The following is a 17,800-nucleotide window of genomic DNA, read 5'->3' on the forward strand; positions in this document are numbered from 1 at the left end:
TGTCTGCAGTGGGTGTGTTTTAGTAGAGCTTAAGTTGTTGGTGCTTCTCCATGATGTATGGGCAGAGAAACTCTTAAATCCACCACACACTGACTTTGCTCTTCAGTTATTCTCATGCTATAAGTGGTCAAAGTATTTTTCCATGACAGACAAATGTTTTCTACATGGGAACAAAGAATATTTTCCCATTTGTGGAAGTTGAGAAAGTAGCATGTTCCACAACTTAAAAGTAAAAGATGGCTGAAATATTCTCAGCACTTTCTGCTCCTGAGTTTGGATTTATCATAGTATCTCATCATGGGAAACAAGAATTCTTTTCACTCAAAAGACATACTTCTCTCCAGACGTCTTTCTCTTCCAGACGTTTTTACAATGTTCAGAGAGGCTTTTTCAGCCCTCCATAAATAAATCCCTCTGTCTTTTTGAGAATATCAAGTGTCTCCTCTTCTCTTTTTCACCAAACTTCTATGCAGAGTTTACCTCAGTTTCTGGGTCCATCCGATTTTCAAGGGAAGCCAGTTTCTCTGCAACATGTGGAAATGTCAAACTCTTCTAGAAACACTCCGTTAAGTTCTTTGTTACTCCTACTCAAAGTCAGCCAGCATTTAATCCAATTTGATTTATTTACGTTTCAACAAAAATCTCAGGGCCCAACAACGTTAGAAGACAGAATTTTACATTTGACTCAAACCTTCTCAGTTCTCTGACCTGGAGTTCACTTCTCCAGTATTGATGATAACATATTGCTAGTTGTATTAAGTTGCATGCCACTGTAACAGAGATTTAAAGTTGCCCTGTAGAGAAAAGATCTGTAGACAGATAGACAGATTCTGTCCATCTACACAGCATTCATACAACAACGCCTTCGTGGCAGAACAGCTCATAACTTAACCCAACCTCAGATTAACGATGACGATAACATTAAGTTTAAAGCCAAGACAGTTTTGCATGATTCTGATTTACTTGTTTGCGAAAATTTTTCCATTTTTCCTTATTCAATTGACTTCACTTTTTTTCCACAATTGGTCTTTTGATTGTTATGTTTGTGTTTGTTTCTTTGCTTTTGGCGCATCTTTTGTTTAGCCGCACAGAGGTGATGAGCCACAGTATAACCCAGCTAACTGGCATTTATGGAAATTGTCTACTGTCTAATGTACTTGTTTAGATTCCATTGACTTTTTAACACAATTGCCTGCAGTAATACGTAATTTTACTACATAGTAAAACCAATCAACAGTTTTTTCCTTGGGTTTTTAGAGACTGCAGGTGTTGTTCCAAATGATGAACTGCTAATTAAGTCAAAAGATAAACAAAGAAAATCAGATGACAAAAGTCTGTGATAACTTTGGTTTAATTGTAAGAGCATTCTTTACATTGGCTGGTGTAATACACATGTTACTTTGCAGGTCTGATTTTCATCTATACAGTACAAATAAACTATCAGTATGGAAAACTTTTAGCAGACAAAAATGAAACAATGTAAAAATATTGCTGTATCCAGTTTGAAAATAAAAGCAAGTTCCTTTCTTGTGATATTAACTCTCAACAATAATATATGAAGGCACAGGAAAAGAGAGAATCAGGTCTGCACCGAAGCTAATGGAAACAGACTACAGGGTTGGTTTAAATAATTTACTCTGGAAAAAAAATCAAGAGAGAAAGGGAGGGAGAATTTGAATTGAATAACACAGTCTGCACATTTCCTTTGAAAAAGAAGGATGATGTCGGCAGTGAAGGCCCAAATAAAACCTCAAACTGCTGTAAAAAAGTTTTTTCATCATTTAACATAATAAAATATATCTTTCAGATAATTTATAAGTTAATGCTACATTTACACTGAAATGATTCAGCCTTGTCAGCACTTGTCAGCGAGGGTTGAGCCGCTTTGGAGCCGTGGATCTGTCCGTGTGCTGATCTGTGCTCTGGACAGTGCTGACCTCTCCTGAGCCCACTTCTCCCCCTGAAAACATGGGTGAAAGAATTCGTCAGTCTTCAAATTTATTAACTTACTTATCTCACAAAACAGTTGGCTTTTCAACACTCAGTTTAGCCCTGTTTGTGATGCATTTAACTCCTGAGAGTTTTCTCTTTGCAGACTCTTAAAAAGGCAGAATGAAAAATAGTCATTATTACTTTTACCTGCTTGTGGCTCGTTCTTGAGTTTGCTGGCAATTTTGGCAAAGAATTTCAGGGTGAGACAAGCTCCTGTCTCCCGGTCACATATGCCACCTTTGCAGTTGCATGTCTTGCGGCACTCGACCCCATACGTTCCATACAGGCAGTCTGTGAAGAAAGAAAACATTACATTTAAGTGGTCTGTTTTGTCTCGGAGAACAAGCCGGGGGAAAAGGTTGGTGTACCTAACTGGATCTGATGTGGGTCCCTAATCGCATTGAGCATCACCCAGTGATAACCAGTGAACAAGAGAAATATGCCATATAGTTGCAGGAGCATTCGAATGTCCAAGGTCCAAGCCTCTAATGGGTTAATTATCAAGTTAAACCATATCTGAAGCAACACTAGACAGGTCTGAACATGTGCCTCTACTGGTTATATGGTAATGGTCCCATTTACTGTGATACTTCAATAAATAAATCCTAAAAGACTGTAAAAACATCATGGGGCACTGCATTTGGTGCAGCAGGGCATCACATATTGAAAATGCAGCATACAGGCAGAAACGGCACACAGACTCGCATTAAAATGTTGCCCATACCTTTGCAGATCCCGTATTCGTCTCCATAATCGTCCTCATCCTTGTAGAACTCGCAGAATAATCCCGGTCCGCACTTCACCCCGTGCATGCCCGACACTGTGCGGTAGCAGTGCTCCCCCCTGCCAGCTGCACAGACCTGGCAACAGCCGCAGTCATCCAGGACCGTCCGTGTGCACCGCTGCGTCACGCCGCACCGCTCCGCGTTGCATCTGTCCGGGCAGTTCACCGCGTACTTGACATTGGCGCCCCACGCCTCAGCATCTTGCACTAGAAGTGAAGACAGCACAGTGATGAGGAGAAAAGACATCCCTGGATGCGGTCGGGGAGAGCTGCTTGTGGAGGGCTGCTGTCTTTGCGCGGTCTCGGGGAGAGACAGAGAAGCGGAGCACCTCTGGGAGACTTGAGTGGAGTGACCTGCGGCTCATCAGGTTGTATGGTTATCAGCAATGAACAACTTTGTTTTGCACATGACTTGCCCTCGTCAATTTCCTCATTCCGGTGTTGTCGTCCTTTTTGGGCAGTCAGCCCCCTTTTTAGAATTCCGGCTTGGAAGTGGGATTTACTCTGGACCGCCATCCAGGAATTGAAATTCGTGTGACCTGATGTCATAAGTTATCTTTGGTTTGTTTTTGTGTTAGCCAGTGACGGAACCCCCAAACCCTCCGACTGCATCAGGCTCGGCTTTGAAGGACTACATTTTGTATTGTTTTTGGTCACCATATCACATGAATGGGAATCATTTAAACCTGCCTAAAGGCTCATATAAAAACAATTAATGAGGTAGTTTTCTTGAATTAAGGCTTAGTAAAGTGAAACTGGAATAAATGTCTATTTAATATAACGTCTCTATCCTGTTAAAGGAGGCAAGCGGGGGAAACTAACAGGCAGGACTAATTTGTCAACCTATAAAAGGCTCGTTTTATTGAATTTACAAAGCTAGAAATCAGTCTTTTACCATTGGCTATTATTGAACTTTTGAACAAGAAGGAACTGATGCCTAGATGAAGCTTTTCCTGCACTGGAAGGGCACCCTATGGGGACACTTTCTTGCACATTGAGCCACCATGCATACATTTTAACCGACTAAAAATAAAATATTAAATGCAATATGTAACACAAAGTAAACCACTATGAAGTTCTAACGTTTCTGATTACAGCTGTGAGGGGCACTCCAGCATTTTTTTGCACTTCCATGAAGTTGGGGGACTCACAGCCTAAAAGGAAAACATTAAAAATTTCCACATCAGAGGCTGACATGCGATGATTTTATTCACTGGTAACCTGTGGTTCAAGGTCCAAAAACATTGGATCCTACATTTCCCATAATGCAACATCACCAAGGCTTTACATCCATCCAAACCACAAATTACATCAAGCACCTCACTGGCTGGGTAGTTAATCTCATGACAAGCAGGCCTAAACTATGTGTAACATAATAATAAGTGTTTTGCCCTTTGAATAGCCTATTAGTGTTATTATTTTGGCGTCAGCTTTAATATTTTGGTTATATCAATAAAAAGCCTGTAGAGTTTTTTTTGTCTCTAGCTTATCCGGTGATTTATGAAAATTTGCTTAAAACGTGAAATACACTGGAAAACAGACGCAAAAACAAAATACGGATGAAATAAACACGATGATGATGACGATGACGACGTCGATAGTCAACACCATGGTCACCACTCCGAGACACAAGATGGCGATACTGGTTGCTATGAGCGGAGACAATTAAAGCCGACGAAGAAGAAGAGGAACGAGGAGCGAGGAGGTGGAGAAGGTTGATGTGATATTCACGTCCAAGGGAGACCTCACTGGGACGGGACAGGTAACGCAAACCATTTGTCGACGGGGGTTTACAGTCAAGGTAACTTACATGTCTACGGACTGTTTTAATACCACAATGCATCGCTTAACGCTAACAAACTGCCAAAATGTTAGCGGAGTGTTTTGCTGAGAGCTGTCAGCCGACCAGCGGAGGGGCTTGGTCGGTTTTGACAGCCTTGGACCAGACTAGCAACTGCACTGCAGCCAGCCAGCGTTAGCTCAGCTGTCACCGCAGATGCAGAATACTGTTACCGGTGTTTGTGAATGACACGGTGGAAACTGCGTCTCGAATTCACATATTTGGCTGTTTGTGTCGGTGTCGCGAATAGCTGAAATGGAAGAATTAGCTAACTGTCGTCAGAGACGAAAAACACATAACGTTGATGCTGCAAAACGTTGACAGGCGCTTCAAAGTAAGCAGCCGAATAACAAGGCTGGGTTCGGTCGTTAATTGTAAATTAATCAAATGTATCCTGTCGTCAAACTCAGTGCCTAACTTCAAACAACACGATATTGTAGAATAAATGCACTAACGTACCGCTATAACGGTATGATTAATCTCACTGCTCTTTCTCCCGTCATTGTAGCTGATATTGTGATAAAAACATAGCCTTTAATATTACACATCCACTGCTGACATTAGCTTTTTTTTTAAATTAACAGCATCCATTGTCTTAACCATCAGGGATGTTGTGGCAGCGAAGCAGCCCTTTGGCTAGGAACTTCCTCCATCTCATTTTGGATGACTTTGACGGGAAATATAACACCTCCAGCCGGTTTTGGGTCAGTCTGACCAGTCTCCTTCTTTCGGTGATTCAGAGCGGTCGTTTATTATTGTATTTGGAGCTATCCGCTTGTCATCATCCGAGGAGCGTCTTTTATGGCGGGTATAAACAGGCTCATGAGCCACCGAAAAGAGGTGGTCAAGAGGCATGCAGGTCCCGGAAACTGTCCTTTGACGGGGTTTAATCGAGGTGAAACAAGATGGTAGAGGTCCGCCCAAGTATGGGAGTCTCTCACCGTCTTAGATAGATGCCTTCGGAAAAAAGTTCATTCTTGCCACATATATTCTCAACTGATGCATTAATCAATCAAAGCTCATGATCCAAAAACGTGTTTTTCTCTTTCTTATGTCATTGTAAATTTATTGTCCTTTGGTTTTGGACCCTGGCACAGGACTGAGCACATAATTTGGCAATGCCACATTGAAATATTTCACCATTTTCTAACATTTGAACCTGATTAAATGGTGAATGATTAGAAAAACTAACAGACCAGAGTAATTTCAGAAGAATTCAACTATTGGTTATTTTTTAATTGACCGTGATGGTGATTTGTTGGAAAAAGAAGACTCTAAATATGTGACATTAGGTACATGTTGTGCATTATGAAATGTGACCCAGTTTGACAGTCCATAATATGACTGACATTTACTTTTCCTCTGATTATGCATGGCGCTGCATGCATTCAAAATCAATTATTGATAGTGGTTTTCGGTGTATGGATGATTTTATCATTAAGCTTGAGGCCTTAACATGAGTCTTTATGTTTTTATTTCCTATAGCTTACTGCCAGATTCATGGGATGTTTGGCTGTGTTTGTTATCTGCAATTATGAAGTAACACGAAGAAGAAGATGGTTTTTTAAATGTGTACTGTGTAATTTAAATACTGCAGATGAATTCTTATTGGTGAACTATTTATTGGGTGTTAGATGAAATCTGAAACTTGCTGAGCAGAAAAAAGAGCTAAATTCAAGCTGTTTTTGTCCTACAATTGCTGATACATTAGCTTGCAATCGGTGTTGATTGCTTCTAATATTGCTAGTGGTTGTTTGCTGGTGGTTGTCTGACCCAAGAGCATATTACTATATCAATGCTTGCTGTTATTTTTGGCCAGAGTGGAAACCATATAGCCCCCACAGGCCTCAGGCGAGGCAAGAGAGATGAGGCTATGTGACTGTGAACTATAGTCAAAGTGGCATGCCCACATGTTTAGCAACCTGTAACTATCGTTCACTTCTACCCATGTTGTTGTACCAATATTACTCATAGGAGTCTATTCCACAACTAAGCATCTGATTTGACCAGTTAGTTTACACTCAACTTACATTGTGTGGCTTGAGGGGAATGAAAACTCGCTCATCTTTGGCCTGAATTCCTGAAAAAATTGTATTTCTTGTATTAACCTCTACTCTTTCATACTGTCTAGAATTGGTCTGGTGTTTTTACTAGTGCCACAAAGTAGATTTTTCTATCATTTCCATTTCACCAGCTAACATGTGAATACTGAGCTGCAAATTGTCTCTGTCATGCAGGCTGTCATCTTTTAACTGACTGCCTATATGTTTCAAAAGCAAACAAAAAATGGAGACAGACAGACAGGCAGGCAGACAGACTGGTGGGGGGGGGGGGTTAGGGGGAGCCCTGGTGGTCTTAGCATGGGATTGTATTTCAGAGCATCAGGTAACCAACTTTGAGTTGTTGACTATGATAACCTCATTTTGAGTGCGGCAGAGCATATGAATGAATTTGCAGGGGGATCAGATTAACTCGTCTGCCTAATCTCTCAAAACAGGTTTTGATATTTGACTGGCCATATTATGAAACCAATAAACTAAATGCATCCCTTTGTACTGTGTAGTGAAACAGCTTGTGAGACAAAAGTCCCCTCATTAGTGTGGGTGTGTTGATTAGCTGTTATGGTGCCATAGGGTGAACTGACCTATTTCAGTGATACCCACTGGGCCTATGCCACTATCCTAGATGTACTGTACAAGGGAAAAGTGCCAACACTAAGGAGAAACCTGACACCTTTACGCTGAATGTACTTGGCAGAAAAATGCATTAGAAGAATGTCTTGCAGCAGCAAATGTTGCCTGGAAATTGATGGCAGAGATTTAAAAAAAACAAAACAAAACAAAGGAGCCATTTCATTATGCTAATCAAGTGTTGAATGTATAAATCTGCCAATATGCGGGCCTCTGCAGCTCTTTCACTCATATTTGCCATTCTGTTTTTCAGGTGTACATCAGAGTATAGATAATGCTCAGACATGGTGCCTTGTCAGACCCATGTGTTGCTGAAGTGGCAGGAGCACTTCAATAGCTCCTGGGCAGCGGAAGACAGTATACAGACAGCTAAGAGGCATGGAGCTGCTGTACTCTACAATAAGCTCCTTCTCAACAAGGAAGTGGTGACTCTGGCTCAACCTGTTCAAGAGCTCATCGGCCCACGCCTGCCAGACTTCGAGTGCGAGTCCAGTGCCTCAGCGGAGAGGGAAGAGTACCTGTCATCCTTGCTTCACAGCCAGCGATGGCTGGCTCACCGCATGCTGACACAAACCGCCTACACCTTGGGCCTCCATCACAGGCTGGTAGTTCTTCAAAGGATCTACTATGCACTTCACAGTAAATACCATGACAAATTTCGGGTGCAGCTGCCCTCCCAGTCTACAGACAGTGGCACTGAATGTGGGCAACTGGAACTGGTCTCAGAGCCCTGCCTGCCAGGGGTGCCAGGAGCATCCAAAGTCAAGTCGGGTACGGATGTTCTGATAGAGATGGGAGTGAGGACAGGTTTGAGTCTGCTCTTCTCGTTACTGCAGCAGAACTGGAGATTCGCGGCCTCTGTTCATCCAGAGTCAGTGCTTTGCAATGACGTTCTTGCCACGGCGTCTTCTGTGCTGGCTTCTCTGCCACCGCTGTCTCTGGCCAATGAGAATAAGATCCCGTCAGTCGGGCTGGACTGCCTGGCTCAGGTGGCTGACTTCCTAAAGAAGACATCAGTGAGCAGCGGGACAGGTGGGGCGGATCCGACTGGTCGGAGGCTAGCGCTGGAACTGCTGCTTGGCCTGGCCATGCAGAGGGGCTCTCTAAAGTTCCTTCTGGAGTGGGTGGAAGTAGCCTTGGCTGCTTCTATGTCCTCATCCTCTTCTGCACTGTCTTCCTCCTCCTCACTGAGCTACCCACAGTCAGCTGCTGTGGGCTTTGATGTTATACATCAAACGCTTCTCCAAATGAGGCAATATTCGGTAGGTTAATTTGAACATTTGTTTTTTTTTTTGTAGTCTTTTCTGGTGTGTTTGGAGTTACCTTCCCTTGACTGTATGTACCCCTAACTCTCAGTTATATACCATTAACACAACTTGTGTATGGTACCTGACATCACACAGTAATTTTTGAATTTATTTGTTTTTGAAAGTTTGAAATAACCTAACCTTAATGTGGGATCTTACAGTAACAACTGTGCACACAGTGATACATGAAGCTTGTTGTCTCTTGTTGGAGCTACATTCTTCCCTGCTGTATACTGTCCTTTTTATTTTAACAGTCTCATTTGAAGCTTGGAGTGATGAATTAGTGTGCAGATAAGAATTAAGACTGAGTCAGTCTCCCTGCCCTCTCTAGATTTGCATATTGAGTCATCCTTTAGGAAGCTAATCAGCTTGCACTATTTCTTTCCAGATAACTGACAACCAGGGATGCACATTGCCAACAACCTTCTGATTGATTTTGACTGCTAACCATACACTACATTTGGTTTTGAGCTAGTGAAAGATACAGAAAGCCCTGAGGGATCACACAACTTCAAATACAATAGCTGCATCGAAGGACTCGGATTTCATTTTTTTCTTTTTTGTCTTGCTTTTCTCTTTCTTTTCGTTGTATGTCTGTTTATGCGGTGACACATTACTACAACTTTTCTTGTTCTAATATTTAGTGCTGGTTTTGAAAATATGTGCGCATGAAAACTACAAGTTACAGGAACTATGTTGAAGGCTAACCATAAATCTTTTTTTTTCTTTTTTGTTGCAGGGTTTTCGTGGGGAATCAGTTAACACTCAGGTGCTGAACAAGGATCCAGATGGACTTTGTCGACTCTCCCAAGCAGCTCTCTGCCTGTTTGAGGAGGTAAGAGATATTTTAGTCATGTACTGTAACATATAGGAGCCATTAAGATCTGAAATGCATTCCAGTAGCTGACTTTATGAACCTCACCCTTCTTCCTTTTTGACAGATTTGTAACCTAGCATCCTACTGCCTGTGCTCCTGCAGCACTGATGCAGCTGCTCCTGGTAGCGAGAGTGACACAGTCATGGTGTATGTATGGGGCAGCAACAGTAGCCATCAGCTGGCAGAAGGAACTCTGGAGAAAATCCTGCTGCCAAAACTAACCCAGGGCTTCAGTGATGCCCAAATGGTATGACTTCCTTCAGGACAGGATGAGCGTACGCCTCACTCACTACAAAGACTGATTAACTTTATCTTCATATATATTTATTTTAGCTTTATTTGTACAATTTTAACTTTAACTCTCAAGTCAGTTTTGTTAAATCATATTGAAAGACCTCTACCGAAATCACTGCAATCTGTTGTATTGACTTCTGTACATTTGTGACTGGGAAAATTGTCTGAAAATTGAATGTGTCAGAAACTTCAAAGCCTGTTTTTATTATTTTTTAAATGTTAGAATAATGGATTTCCTTGTCCATATTATACTTTTAGATTGAGGCAGGCCAGTACTGCACATTCTCAGTATCTGCAGATGGTTCTGTAAAAGCATGTGGAAAAGGCAGTTATGGCCGTCTGGGCCTGGGGGACTCCAACAATCAGTCCATGCCCAAGAAACTTGTGCTAGAGCCACATAGGAACATGAAGAAGGTGTCCTCCTCCAAAGGCTCTGATGGTCACACTTTGGCAATCACTGTAGAGGGAGAGGTAAGAGGTTAAAATGACTTCTAGTACATATTTCACAGGTTTGTACAGTGTACTTTTGATAGTTGACAATTTTTCTTACTCATGCATAACACATTTAATATTTTGATTATTTAAAGAGCTCATTTCCATGAAGTTGTTGTTAGTCAGTTCCACTTCTGTAAGTGTTAGTGAGATAGAAATTTGCAGATATAATTATTAGCTTTCTTTATCAGGAATCTTAAAATTAATTCTTTCAGGTGTTCAGCTGGGGAGATGGAGAATATGGGAAATTGGGCCATGGTAACAGTGCTACACAGAAATACCCCAAACTTATACAAGGACCACTGTTCAGCAAAGTAAGCATGTGGGAAACACTTGTTTGTTCGGGAATTTTAGCATGGGTTTGGCCTTCTCATTTTATTCTCATGTATTTATATAAAAGCCGTTTGGTTGATTATATTTTTCACGTATTACTGTGTCTTTCCCAGATTGTTGTTTGCGTGTCTGCTGGCTACAGACACAGTGCTGCCGTTACTAATGATGGAGAGCTTTATACCTGGGGGGAAGGCGACTTTGGCAGACTTGGTACACACTGAATTTCTAAAGTTGCTTGAGCTTATTTGTTAGTGAAATCCATCCTCTGGTATGTTGGCAAAAACCTCTATTGTCCCGTGTTTCTCCTCTGAGCAGGTCACAGTGACAGTCAGAGTCGAAACGTGCCCACACTGGTGAAGGACATCAGCGGTGTCGGGCAGGTGGCCTGTGGCAGCTCCCACACCATTGCTGTGGCACAAGATGGACGCACTGTGTGGTCCTTTGGAGGAGGGGACAATGGTATGTTGACAGATGACATACAGTTGGATTTAAGCATGGGAGTAGTAGGCATAATTCATGGTCTGTCTTACCAGAAATGTCTTGAGCTACTGTGAATTAATTCTGGTAGTACGTGACTCACCCCTGCAGGTAAATTAGGTCATGGAGACACCAATCGTGTGTATCGACCCAAGGTCATAGAGGCCCTGCATGGCTTCATAATCAGGAAAGTGTGTGCTGGCAGCCAGTCATCCTTGGCTCTTACCTCTGCAGGACAGGTGAGATGCAGCATTTTTGGTCAAACTAAAGTTTGCACCCCTGGTCAAAACACTTAACTTGTGTAAAACCTGATCTGCTGACCAAAAAGCAGTTTAAAAGTTTGGCATTTTCACTGTGTTACTTGGACCTAATGTATCGGGATTTGATATGTTAGATCCAAATAATGTTTTGTATTTAGTTAATCCTGAATACAAGGATGAAATACTAGATAATTTTGTCAGCAATGCGTGAATTTGTGTTTATTCTTTTTTATTCAGGTGTTTGCTTGGGGCTGTGGCTCATGTTTAGGATGTGGCTCATCTGAGACAACTTCTTTGAGACCCAGGTTCATAGAAGACCTGAGTATCACCAAGATCATTGATATCTCATGTGGAGACAGTCACTGTCTGGCTCTGTCTCATGGTAAGAGACCCTCGACAGTTAATAGTCAGTTATTCAGATTATTGGTATTAAGAAAAACGTAAAACTTTGTGAAGGGGACTGCGAATGTATGCTGTTCACCTTTTGTCAGAAAATGAAGTGTATGCCTGGGGGAACAACACCATGGGCCAGTGTGGGCAAGGCCACACTTCGACACCGATTACCAAACCCAAGAAGGTGCTTGGTCTGGAGGGAGTCTCGATCCAGCAAATCACTGCTGGCACTTCTCACAGCCTGGCTTGGACTGCAGTTCCAACCGACAGGTAAAGCCCCATCTCATCTGAAACAAATTTAAAGTGTTTATTAACCCAATCTACAGCCCACTCAGTGAGCAAAGTCCTTCAACATCTGCTTTGTCGCAATGGCTTTGTATAGTGAAAGATGTGCTCTATTCTTTTACACAACAAACATAAGTGAGTGGCAAAATTACAGCGTTCAGCATTGTTTTATACTGCTTTACTGTTCTCCTCTCATCCCGTGGCAAATATGTTTCTTTCCCTTATTAGTTGCATGACTTTCTTGCTGGCACAGCTGTGTTTATAAATGACTCTGCCTTTTTCCAGGCAGCTGGTGGCATGGCACAGGCCCTTTTGCGTTGACTTGGAAGAGAGTACATTCACCTACCTACGCAACTTCCTAGAAAGTTACTGTGATGGCATCGGGAATGACAAACCGCCTGCCCCATTCTTATCTAAAAGGTATGATGTTGAATTAACACTGCACCCCATCAGTTATGAGTATATTGTATAACGCAAGATTGTATTTTATTATTTCTGTTTGAATTTTTGTTCAGTATAGAATCATCTGCAATAAAATGTTCTTTCTGGCCTCTCTGACACTTGGACCTCCCATGCATTCACTTTCACTCTAATCCACTCAACTGACACTCCTAATGCTCTCTATGTATTCCTCAGGGACCACCATCAGTTTCTTTTGCTGTGCATGAAGCTGCTGTCCATCCACCTGTCCTTGGCCCATGCGGGGGGTACTGGTGCCATGGTATTGGGGGCTCAGGGCAGACCCCTCAGAAACCTGCTCTTCAGGCTCATAGATACCAACATGCCAGATTCCATACAACAGGTAAAATGTCCCTTATTAGATTCTCTTTGTAATGTGCTGTAATGAACGAGATAATAAGCACTAAATTAGGTGTGAATTGGGCTTTTGGAGCTCATATGTGCTCATTTTATTTTATTTGTAGTAAATGCTCAGGCTTGATAGCCACATGTCTTTTCATATTATGTTGACACCTCAGGCAGTTCTGAACACACTGTCCATCGGTGCGTCGCTGCTGCTGCCTCCACTGAGGGAAAGAACAGAACTGCTCCTGTCCCTCCTTCCTCAGGGTCCTCAGAGTTTGAATGTCCTCTCCAAAGGACAGGTATGCAGAGCTCCCTTTTTTCATTTAAAAAAAGTACCTATATGTTGTTATAGTAATGCTTGTTATGATGGGCAGAGTTGTGCTGTGTGTGTGTGTGTTATCAGTCAGGAATATGTTTTTGTAGAAAATATTACCTCCAACAAAGGAGACACTTAAAAAATTACATTAATTAGTATATTGTGCCGTGTCATTTTAGCAATGACTGATCCAGATAATTGGCTGGAAAATGGATGGATACATTAAGCTGGTGCCAACTCGGAGCGTTGCTAGGCTGCTTGAATGTTGTGAAAATTTGTTGCAGTAAATGATCAAATATTTGACGAGCCTCTTCTATTCTCTGTATTGTTCAAAGCGTCTGCAGTTGGACATGGTCCTCAGCAGCCTTCAGGATCAGAACCATGTAGCTTCTCTACTAGGTTACAGCAATTTTGGGGAGGTGACAGCCCTGGGACCCCCTCTGACATCTGCTGTGTCTGTCCGAACCCCCTCTGCATCGGGCTCTGAAGCCTATGACCCTCTGCACCTGGCAGAGGTGCTGCTCAGAACCCTGCTCCTCAGCATAGGCTTTTACACGGTATGGAAAAGAGGACACTGTGTGTTTCTGTGACTCAATCAAATCATGTTTCCTGTTTTCACAAATGTTTTGGTACACAGTGTTACCATCAAATTAAAGCGATGTTGTTACTTCTCCTCCTCTGCTTTTATGTGTGTTCTCGCAGGAGCGGGCATTTGGGGAATTGGAGAAAAACAGTGACAAGCAGCTGTCAAACGATAGCCAGGGACAGACTGATCCTCCCTCTCATTTCCACCAGCTGCTGTCTGGACTTCACAAACACCTGCTTGCCCATTGCTACATCCATTCCAGCCCTGAGGTACACTGCAGAATCAGCTACACACCATTTTATCCAGAGCTCTGGTTTCATGTTTCCATTTGGTTGTATGGTTGTATTTCTGTTCACACTGGTTCCACTGTTCTTCAGGATGACAGCAGTGTAACGCTGCTACGAGAGCATCTTTACCTGTTGCTTCCCTGTGCTGCAGAGACGCTCGGGAGATCCACAAAACTGTTGAAGGAGAGTTCCCTGGATAAACAAATTATCAAGAAGCTGCAGAGTAAGATTAATGTTTATAAAGTGTGTGTCATTGTAACCTAGTTAGTCAACTGCCCCACATATTTTTTGATGTTATGCACAGACCTCGATGGCTCTTTAATTCAAACAATACAATTTAAATTGCCTGCACGATAATGTATTCTTTAGAGAGTTTAGAGACAGGCAGTTTGAAACATTTATACAGGAAATATCTGCATGGGATGTATGCATAGTTTAAGGTTGTGTATACCAAAGACCATTATCTGTCATTACTTATTTATGTAATTTCATGGTCCATTCCATAGGTTTAGAGGAGTGGTTCAGACAGCGCTGAGGCATCAGTTGGTCTGATGACAAGCACATATAAAATTCCTGATTGAATTTTCTACGTTGCTTCTATATCAGTTGTCTGTTTGTATTCCTCAGTTATTTTTATCAGTCACTTTATTCCCCCTCTCTTCTCTAAACCCATGTCCCAGTGGTGTTGTACAACTCTGTGGCTGGCAGCCTTCTGTGCCAGGTAATGTACTCCTTGCTGCTGCTGCCGTTGGGCACAGTTCAACCACTCCTGAGCCATTTATTGGCCTTGTTGGAGCACCTCAATGATTTCAACAGGTTGCTGCCAGAGACAGGCCTCCTGGAGGAACAGGAACTCGCGATGGAAGCTCACAAAACCTGTTTAGGTCAGTGAAAGTTTGTTCCACCTGCCTGATATTTGCCCTTGATTATTGCTGTTATTAATGTCATGGTTAGACTCTTTTTGAAAAAAGAATAAATAAAAAGATGAGCCACTTTTACACTTAAGATTCGTCTTACAGGTGAAATTATAGGCTGGTTTCACAGTAACAAGGAACTTTCCTTACAGATAAAAGTGAAGAAAACACGTGCCTTGGACAGCAGCAGCAGGAGGAGGAGTGCAAGTGGGTTTGGCTGCTGGATCTGGAACGGTCTGTAGCGTTGGCCGTCGGTCGTTGCCTTGGTGGTATGCTGCAAGGCCCGCCGCCTTCACTTCAGGAGAAAACGTCAGAGTTCTGGCTATCAAATATCCTCCTCAGGAATGGCCTTGAGATGGACTTTGAACAGCTGGGTGCGCTCACTACTTGTTTTCCATATGTACAAATGTTTGGGTAAATAGGTACAAAATGAATGAATGTTCAACCCCAGATTCATGCCACACCAGTGTGTCGACATTCTGCTTGGAACCACCAATAATAAAACACCACATTGTTAGGTACACTACTAAGGCCAGTTTCTTTGACTGTGAATTTCACAAAAGACATAAACAAGAAACAACAGGATAGAGAGATGGGGAAGAAAGCAACTAAGTTACCTTGTTAACCTTGCATGGCAAACATCTTGGACAACAAGACAACAGAGATTTTTATATATTGTTAGGCAAATGAGGAAATAAGCTGCAAGCTCACCTTTTCCCTTCAATGTGCTATGTCTTGTCCTTTAGACTCTAAGATGGCATGGCTGACTGAGGTGGTACTGCTGGGCAGTACTGACGCCAGGCTGGCAGAGCTCAGTCTGAATGAGGATACCAGGATTTTATTGGAACTGGCACTGGGATCTTCCAGGGGACCCGCAGGTGGTCTGTGGCGGAAGATGGAGGAGTATGCTCACAGCAGAGGTATTTGTTTTGTGTGTTTGAAAGCATGTCTCTGGTCTTTAGAATATGTGCTTCCCATTTTATTGACTTTGTTGTAATAATTTTGTTGTTTGCAGAATGGGAGAGTGGAGGATCTTCAGGTGATTGTTTGCTGCAGACTGTTTGTCGCTGCAGTCTAGCTGCTCTTCTGAAACATACTGGGCTGCAGAATGAGGCCTGTTGGCAGGACAGGTTTGTAACACAAATGCAGTATTTACTGAAATGCCTGTTCATGTTCTTTTTATTTCAAAGCCCCAAAAATGGCTTTTTTCAGGTTTGTGTGTTTAAATTTTTGAAGGAACTTCAAGGACCTTTCATTTTGTGTTGGTCTCCTATGGACAAGTGCTGTAGTTTTTTCTTGAATGAACACTACATGTCCCATCAACACCACTGCCTCTAGTCATAAAGATCTTGATTGTAAATGGTGATGTGAAATAGTCATTACTGTGTAGCACTTCTGATTATCCACTCTACTTTGAGACAGATATGAACCCTGTGAGATGCTGTTAGAAGTCTACGAGACAGTTTATAAAATCAGAAGCACTTTGTTGGCTCATAAAAACTCTCCAAGGATGTCACAGGTGCAGATGGCTGCCAAACAGGTACACTACTAAAATGATTCCATTTTATGTCTTAATCAAATATGTGCAAGGCAACTGTTTTTGACATGTATAGAACAAAGCACAGTGATAAACAATATATAGTTTAATATTTTGCTTTAAATATGACAGCAAAATTGTAGTTGTGTTAGTATTAATAGTTATTGCACAGTTACTTTTATAGTTTCTATTCAAGAGACATTTTTTTAAACACTTGTGTGATAAACAGGATTAAAACGAAAAAGAAAATACAAATGTATTTTAGTTAATTTTCCAATTGCAGACCATTCAGTCTCCCCAAAGTCCTGATGCAGACAGGCAAGAACCAAGCACCTCAGTCGAGCAGGTGGCAAAGGATCACGAGCAGCAGCCAAGAGGCCACTGTAGCCGAGAGGTGCAGGTGCCCCCACCTCCCACAGCAAACCACAACCAGGAGGAGGTTACAGAGGAAGACACGTTTGGCAATAGTCGTATGTACCTGTCAGGTTAGAAATGTGTATCTCTATTTCTGCCTGTCCTCTAGCAACATGGAAAAAGAGCTTTTTGTCTCTTGATGCTTACTTGCAGACGCACACCGACAGAAATACATAATATACACAAGTCATCAAGTGTCTTTCCTGTCTCTTGCAGAAGTCCTGGAATCATTCATGGCAACCCGGGAGGCCATGCAAGTGCAGCAGAACGTCACAGTGTACGAATCCTTTGGCACTTCAACCCTCCCGAGCAGCATGGAGAGCCCAGTCAGCCCAGAGAGGGAGCTGGATCCCCGGCAGCAGTGGGACAAGCAGAAGGAATCTGAAGAAAGCTTGTCATTCCCTGCTGCCTGCCATCTGGTGGTCTCCCGCTGTCTCTTCCTCCTGCTGGGTGTCAAGCCTGCTTGGTTGGAACCTAGTGAAAAGGAAAATAGTCAGGCTTTTACCACCGGAGCAAGGTATAGTTTGTCTAGGGTTTGTTTGCTGTGTTTTTAGTGTAGTTGCGTTTTCTGTGTGTTTTTTCTGCACCAACTGTCCACATTGTATCACTTTTAGGAAATCAGCAGCCGAATTCTTTATGATGTCTGCTGATGGCCGAAAACAGGTAAGTCTTGTGCCTCAGTGAAATGTGGTTTCATAGCTACAAATCAGGACTGATGTGCTGTCTTTGTCTTTATAGGCTGACCAATCAAAAAACTCCTCAGGACATTCCAAGAATAAAATGGGTAGGTGGAATATGTTAACTCATGCAACTTGAGAGAGAGATAGATGAGAAGATCTTCAAACTGAAAGGTTTCAGCCAGCAGCCAGTCAGCTTAGCTTAGCTTAAAGACTGGAAACAGGGAGAAAGGTCCACAGG

The 17,800-nt window shown here is 42.4% G+C and overlaps 2 protein-coding genes across 9 annotated transcripts in view; one reads left to right on the top strand and one right to left on the bottom strand.

Moving 5' to 3' along the window:
- Nucleotides 1-1,333: 1,333 nt before the first annotated feature.
- Nucleotides 1,334-3,367, bottom strand: esm1 (endothelial cell-specific molecule 1). Its single transcript, XM_046374572.1, has 3 exons — nucleotides 2,717-3,367; nucleotides 2,140-2,283; nucleotides 1,334-1,960 (listed from the first exon to the last, which is right to left on the bottom strand). Exons 1-3 carry the CDS (start codon nucleotides 3,021-3,023, stop codon nucleotides 1,866-1,868), a joined length of 546 nt encoding a protein of 181 aa, XP_046230528.1. The 5' UTR covers nucleotides 3,024-3,367; the 3' UTR covers nucleotides 1,334-1,865.
- Nucleotides 3,368-4,326: 959 nt separating this feature from the next.
- The window catches only part of LOC124051315 (probable E3 ubiquitin-protein ligase HERC1), a 38,426-nt gene continuing 24,952 nt past the window's right edge, over nucleotides 4,327-17,800 (top strand). For 3 of the 8 annotated variants that reach the window (XM_046374567.1, XM_046374566.1, XM_046374571.1), the window contains exons 1-26: nucleotides 4,327-4,577; nucleotides 7,560-8,568; nucleotides 9,353-9,448; nucleotides 9,555-9,737; nucleotides 10,043-10,255; nucleotides 10,492-10,590; nucleotides 10,723-10,819; nucleotides 10,925-11,068; nucleotides 11,198-11,325; nucleotides 11,584-11,728; nucleotides 11,838-12,009; nucleotides 12,310-12,444; nucleotides 12,661-12,826; nucleotides 13,002-13,127; nucleotides 13,480-13,701; nucleotides 13,847-13,999; nucleotides 14,108-14,240; nucleotides 14,698-14,901; nucleotides 15,084-15,305; nucleotides 15,678-15,851; nucleotides 15,947-16,061; nucleotides 16,354-16,471; nucleotides 16,752-16,953; nucleotides 17,099-17,399; nucleotides 17,497-17,545; nucleotides 17,621-17,666. In XM_046374567.1, the coding sequence (XP_046230523.1) occupies nucleotides 7,591-8,568; nucleotides 9,353-9,448; nucleotides 9,555-9,737; nucleotides 10,043-10,255; nucleotides 10,492-10,590; nucleotides 10,723-10,819; nucleotides 10,925-11,068; nucleotides 11,198-11,325; nucleotides 11,584-11,728; nucleotides 11,838-12,009; nucleotides 12,310-12,444; nucleotides 12,661-12,826; nucleotides 13,002-13,127; nucleotides 13,480-13,701; nucleotides 13,847-13,999; nucleotides 14,108-14,240; nucleotides 14,698-14,901; nucleotides 15,084-15,305; nucleotides 15,678-15,851; nucleotides 15,947-16,061; nucleotides 16,354-16,471; nucleotides 16,752-16,953; nucleotides 17,099-17,399; nucleotides 17,497-17,545; nucleotides 17,621-17,666 (4,621 nt within the window). In that variant the 5' untranslated portion in view covers nucleotides 4,327-4,577; nucleotides 7,560-7,590. The remainder of the gene's footprint in view (nucleotides 4,578-7,559; nucleotides 8,569-9,352; nucleotides 9,449-9,554; nucleotides 9,738-10,042; nucleotides 10,256-10,491; nucleotides 10,591-10,722; nucleotides 10,820-10,924; nucleotides 11,069-11,197; nucleotides 11,326-11,583; nucleotides 11,729-11,837; nucleotides 12,010-12,309; nucleotides 12,445-12,660; nucleotides 12,827-13,001; nucleotides 13,128-13,479; nucleotides 13,702-13,846; nucleotides 14,000-14,107; nucleotides 14,241-14,697; nucleotides 14,902-15,083; nucleotides 15,306-15,677; nucleotides 15,852-15,946; nucleotides 16,062-16,353; nucleotides 16,472-16,751; nucleotides 16,954-17,098; nucleotides 17,400-17,496; nucleotides 17,546-17,620; nucleotides 17,667-17,800) is intronic. The other 5 variants (XM_046374564.1, XM_046374568.1, XM_046374570.1 and 2 more) reach the window with 3 other exon arrangements.

Source organism: Scatophagus argus, chromosome 20 (assembly GCF_020382885.2).
Source record: "Scatophagus argus isolate fScaArg1 chromosome 20, fScaArg1.pri, whole genome shotgun sequence".
Taxonomy (NCBI): domain Eukaryota; kingdom Metazoa; phylum Chordata; class Actinopteri; family Scatophagidae; genus Scatophagus; species Scatophagus argus.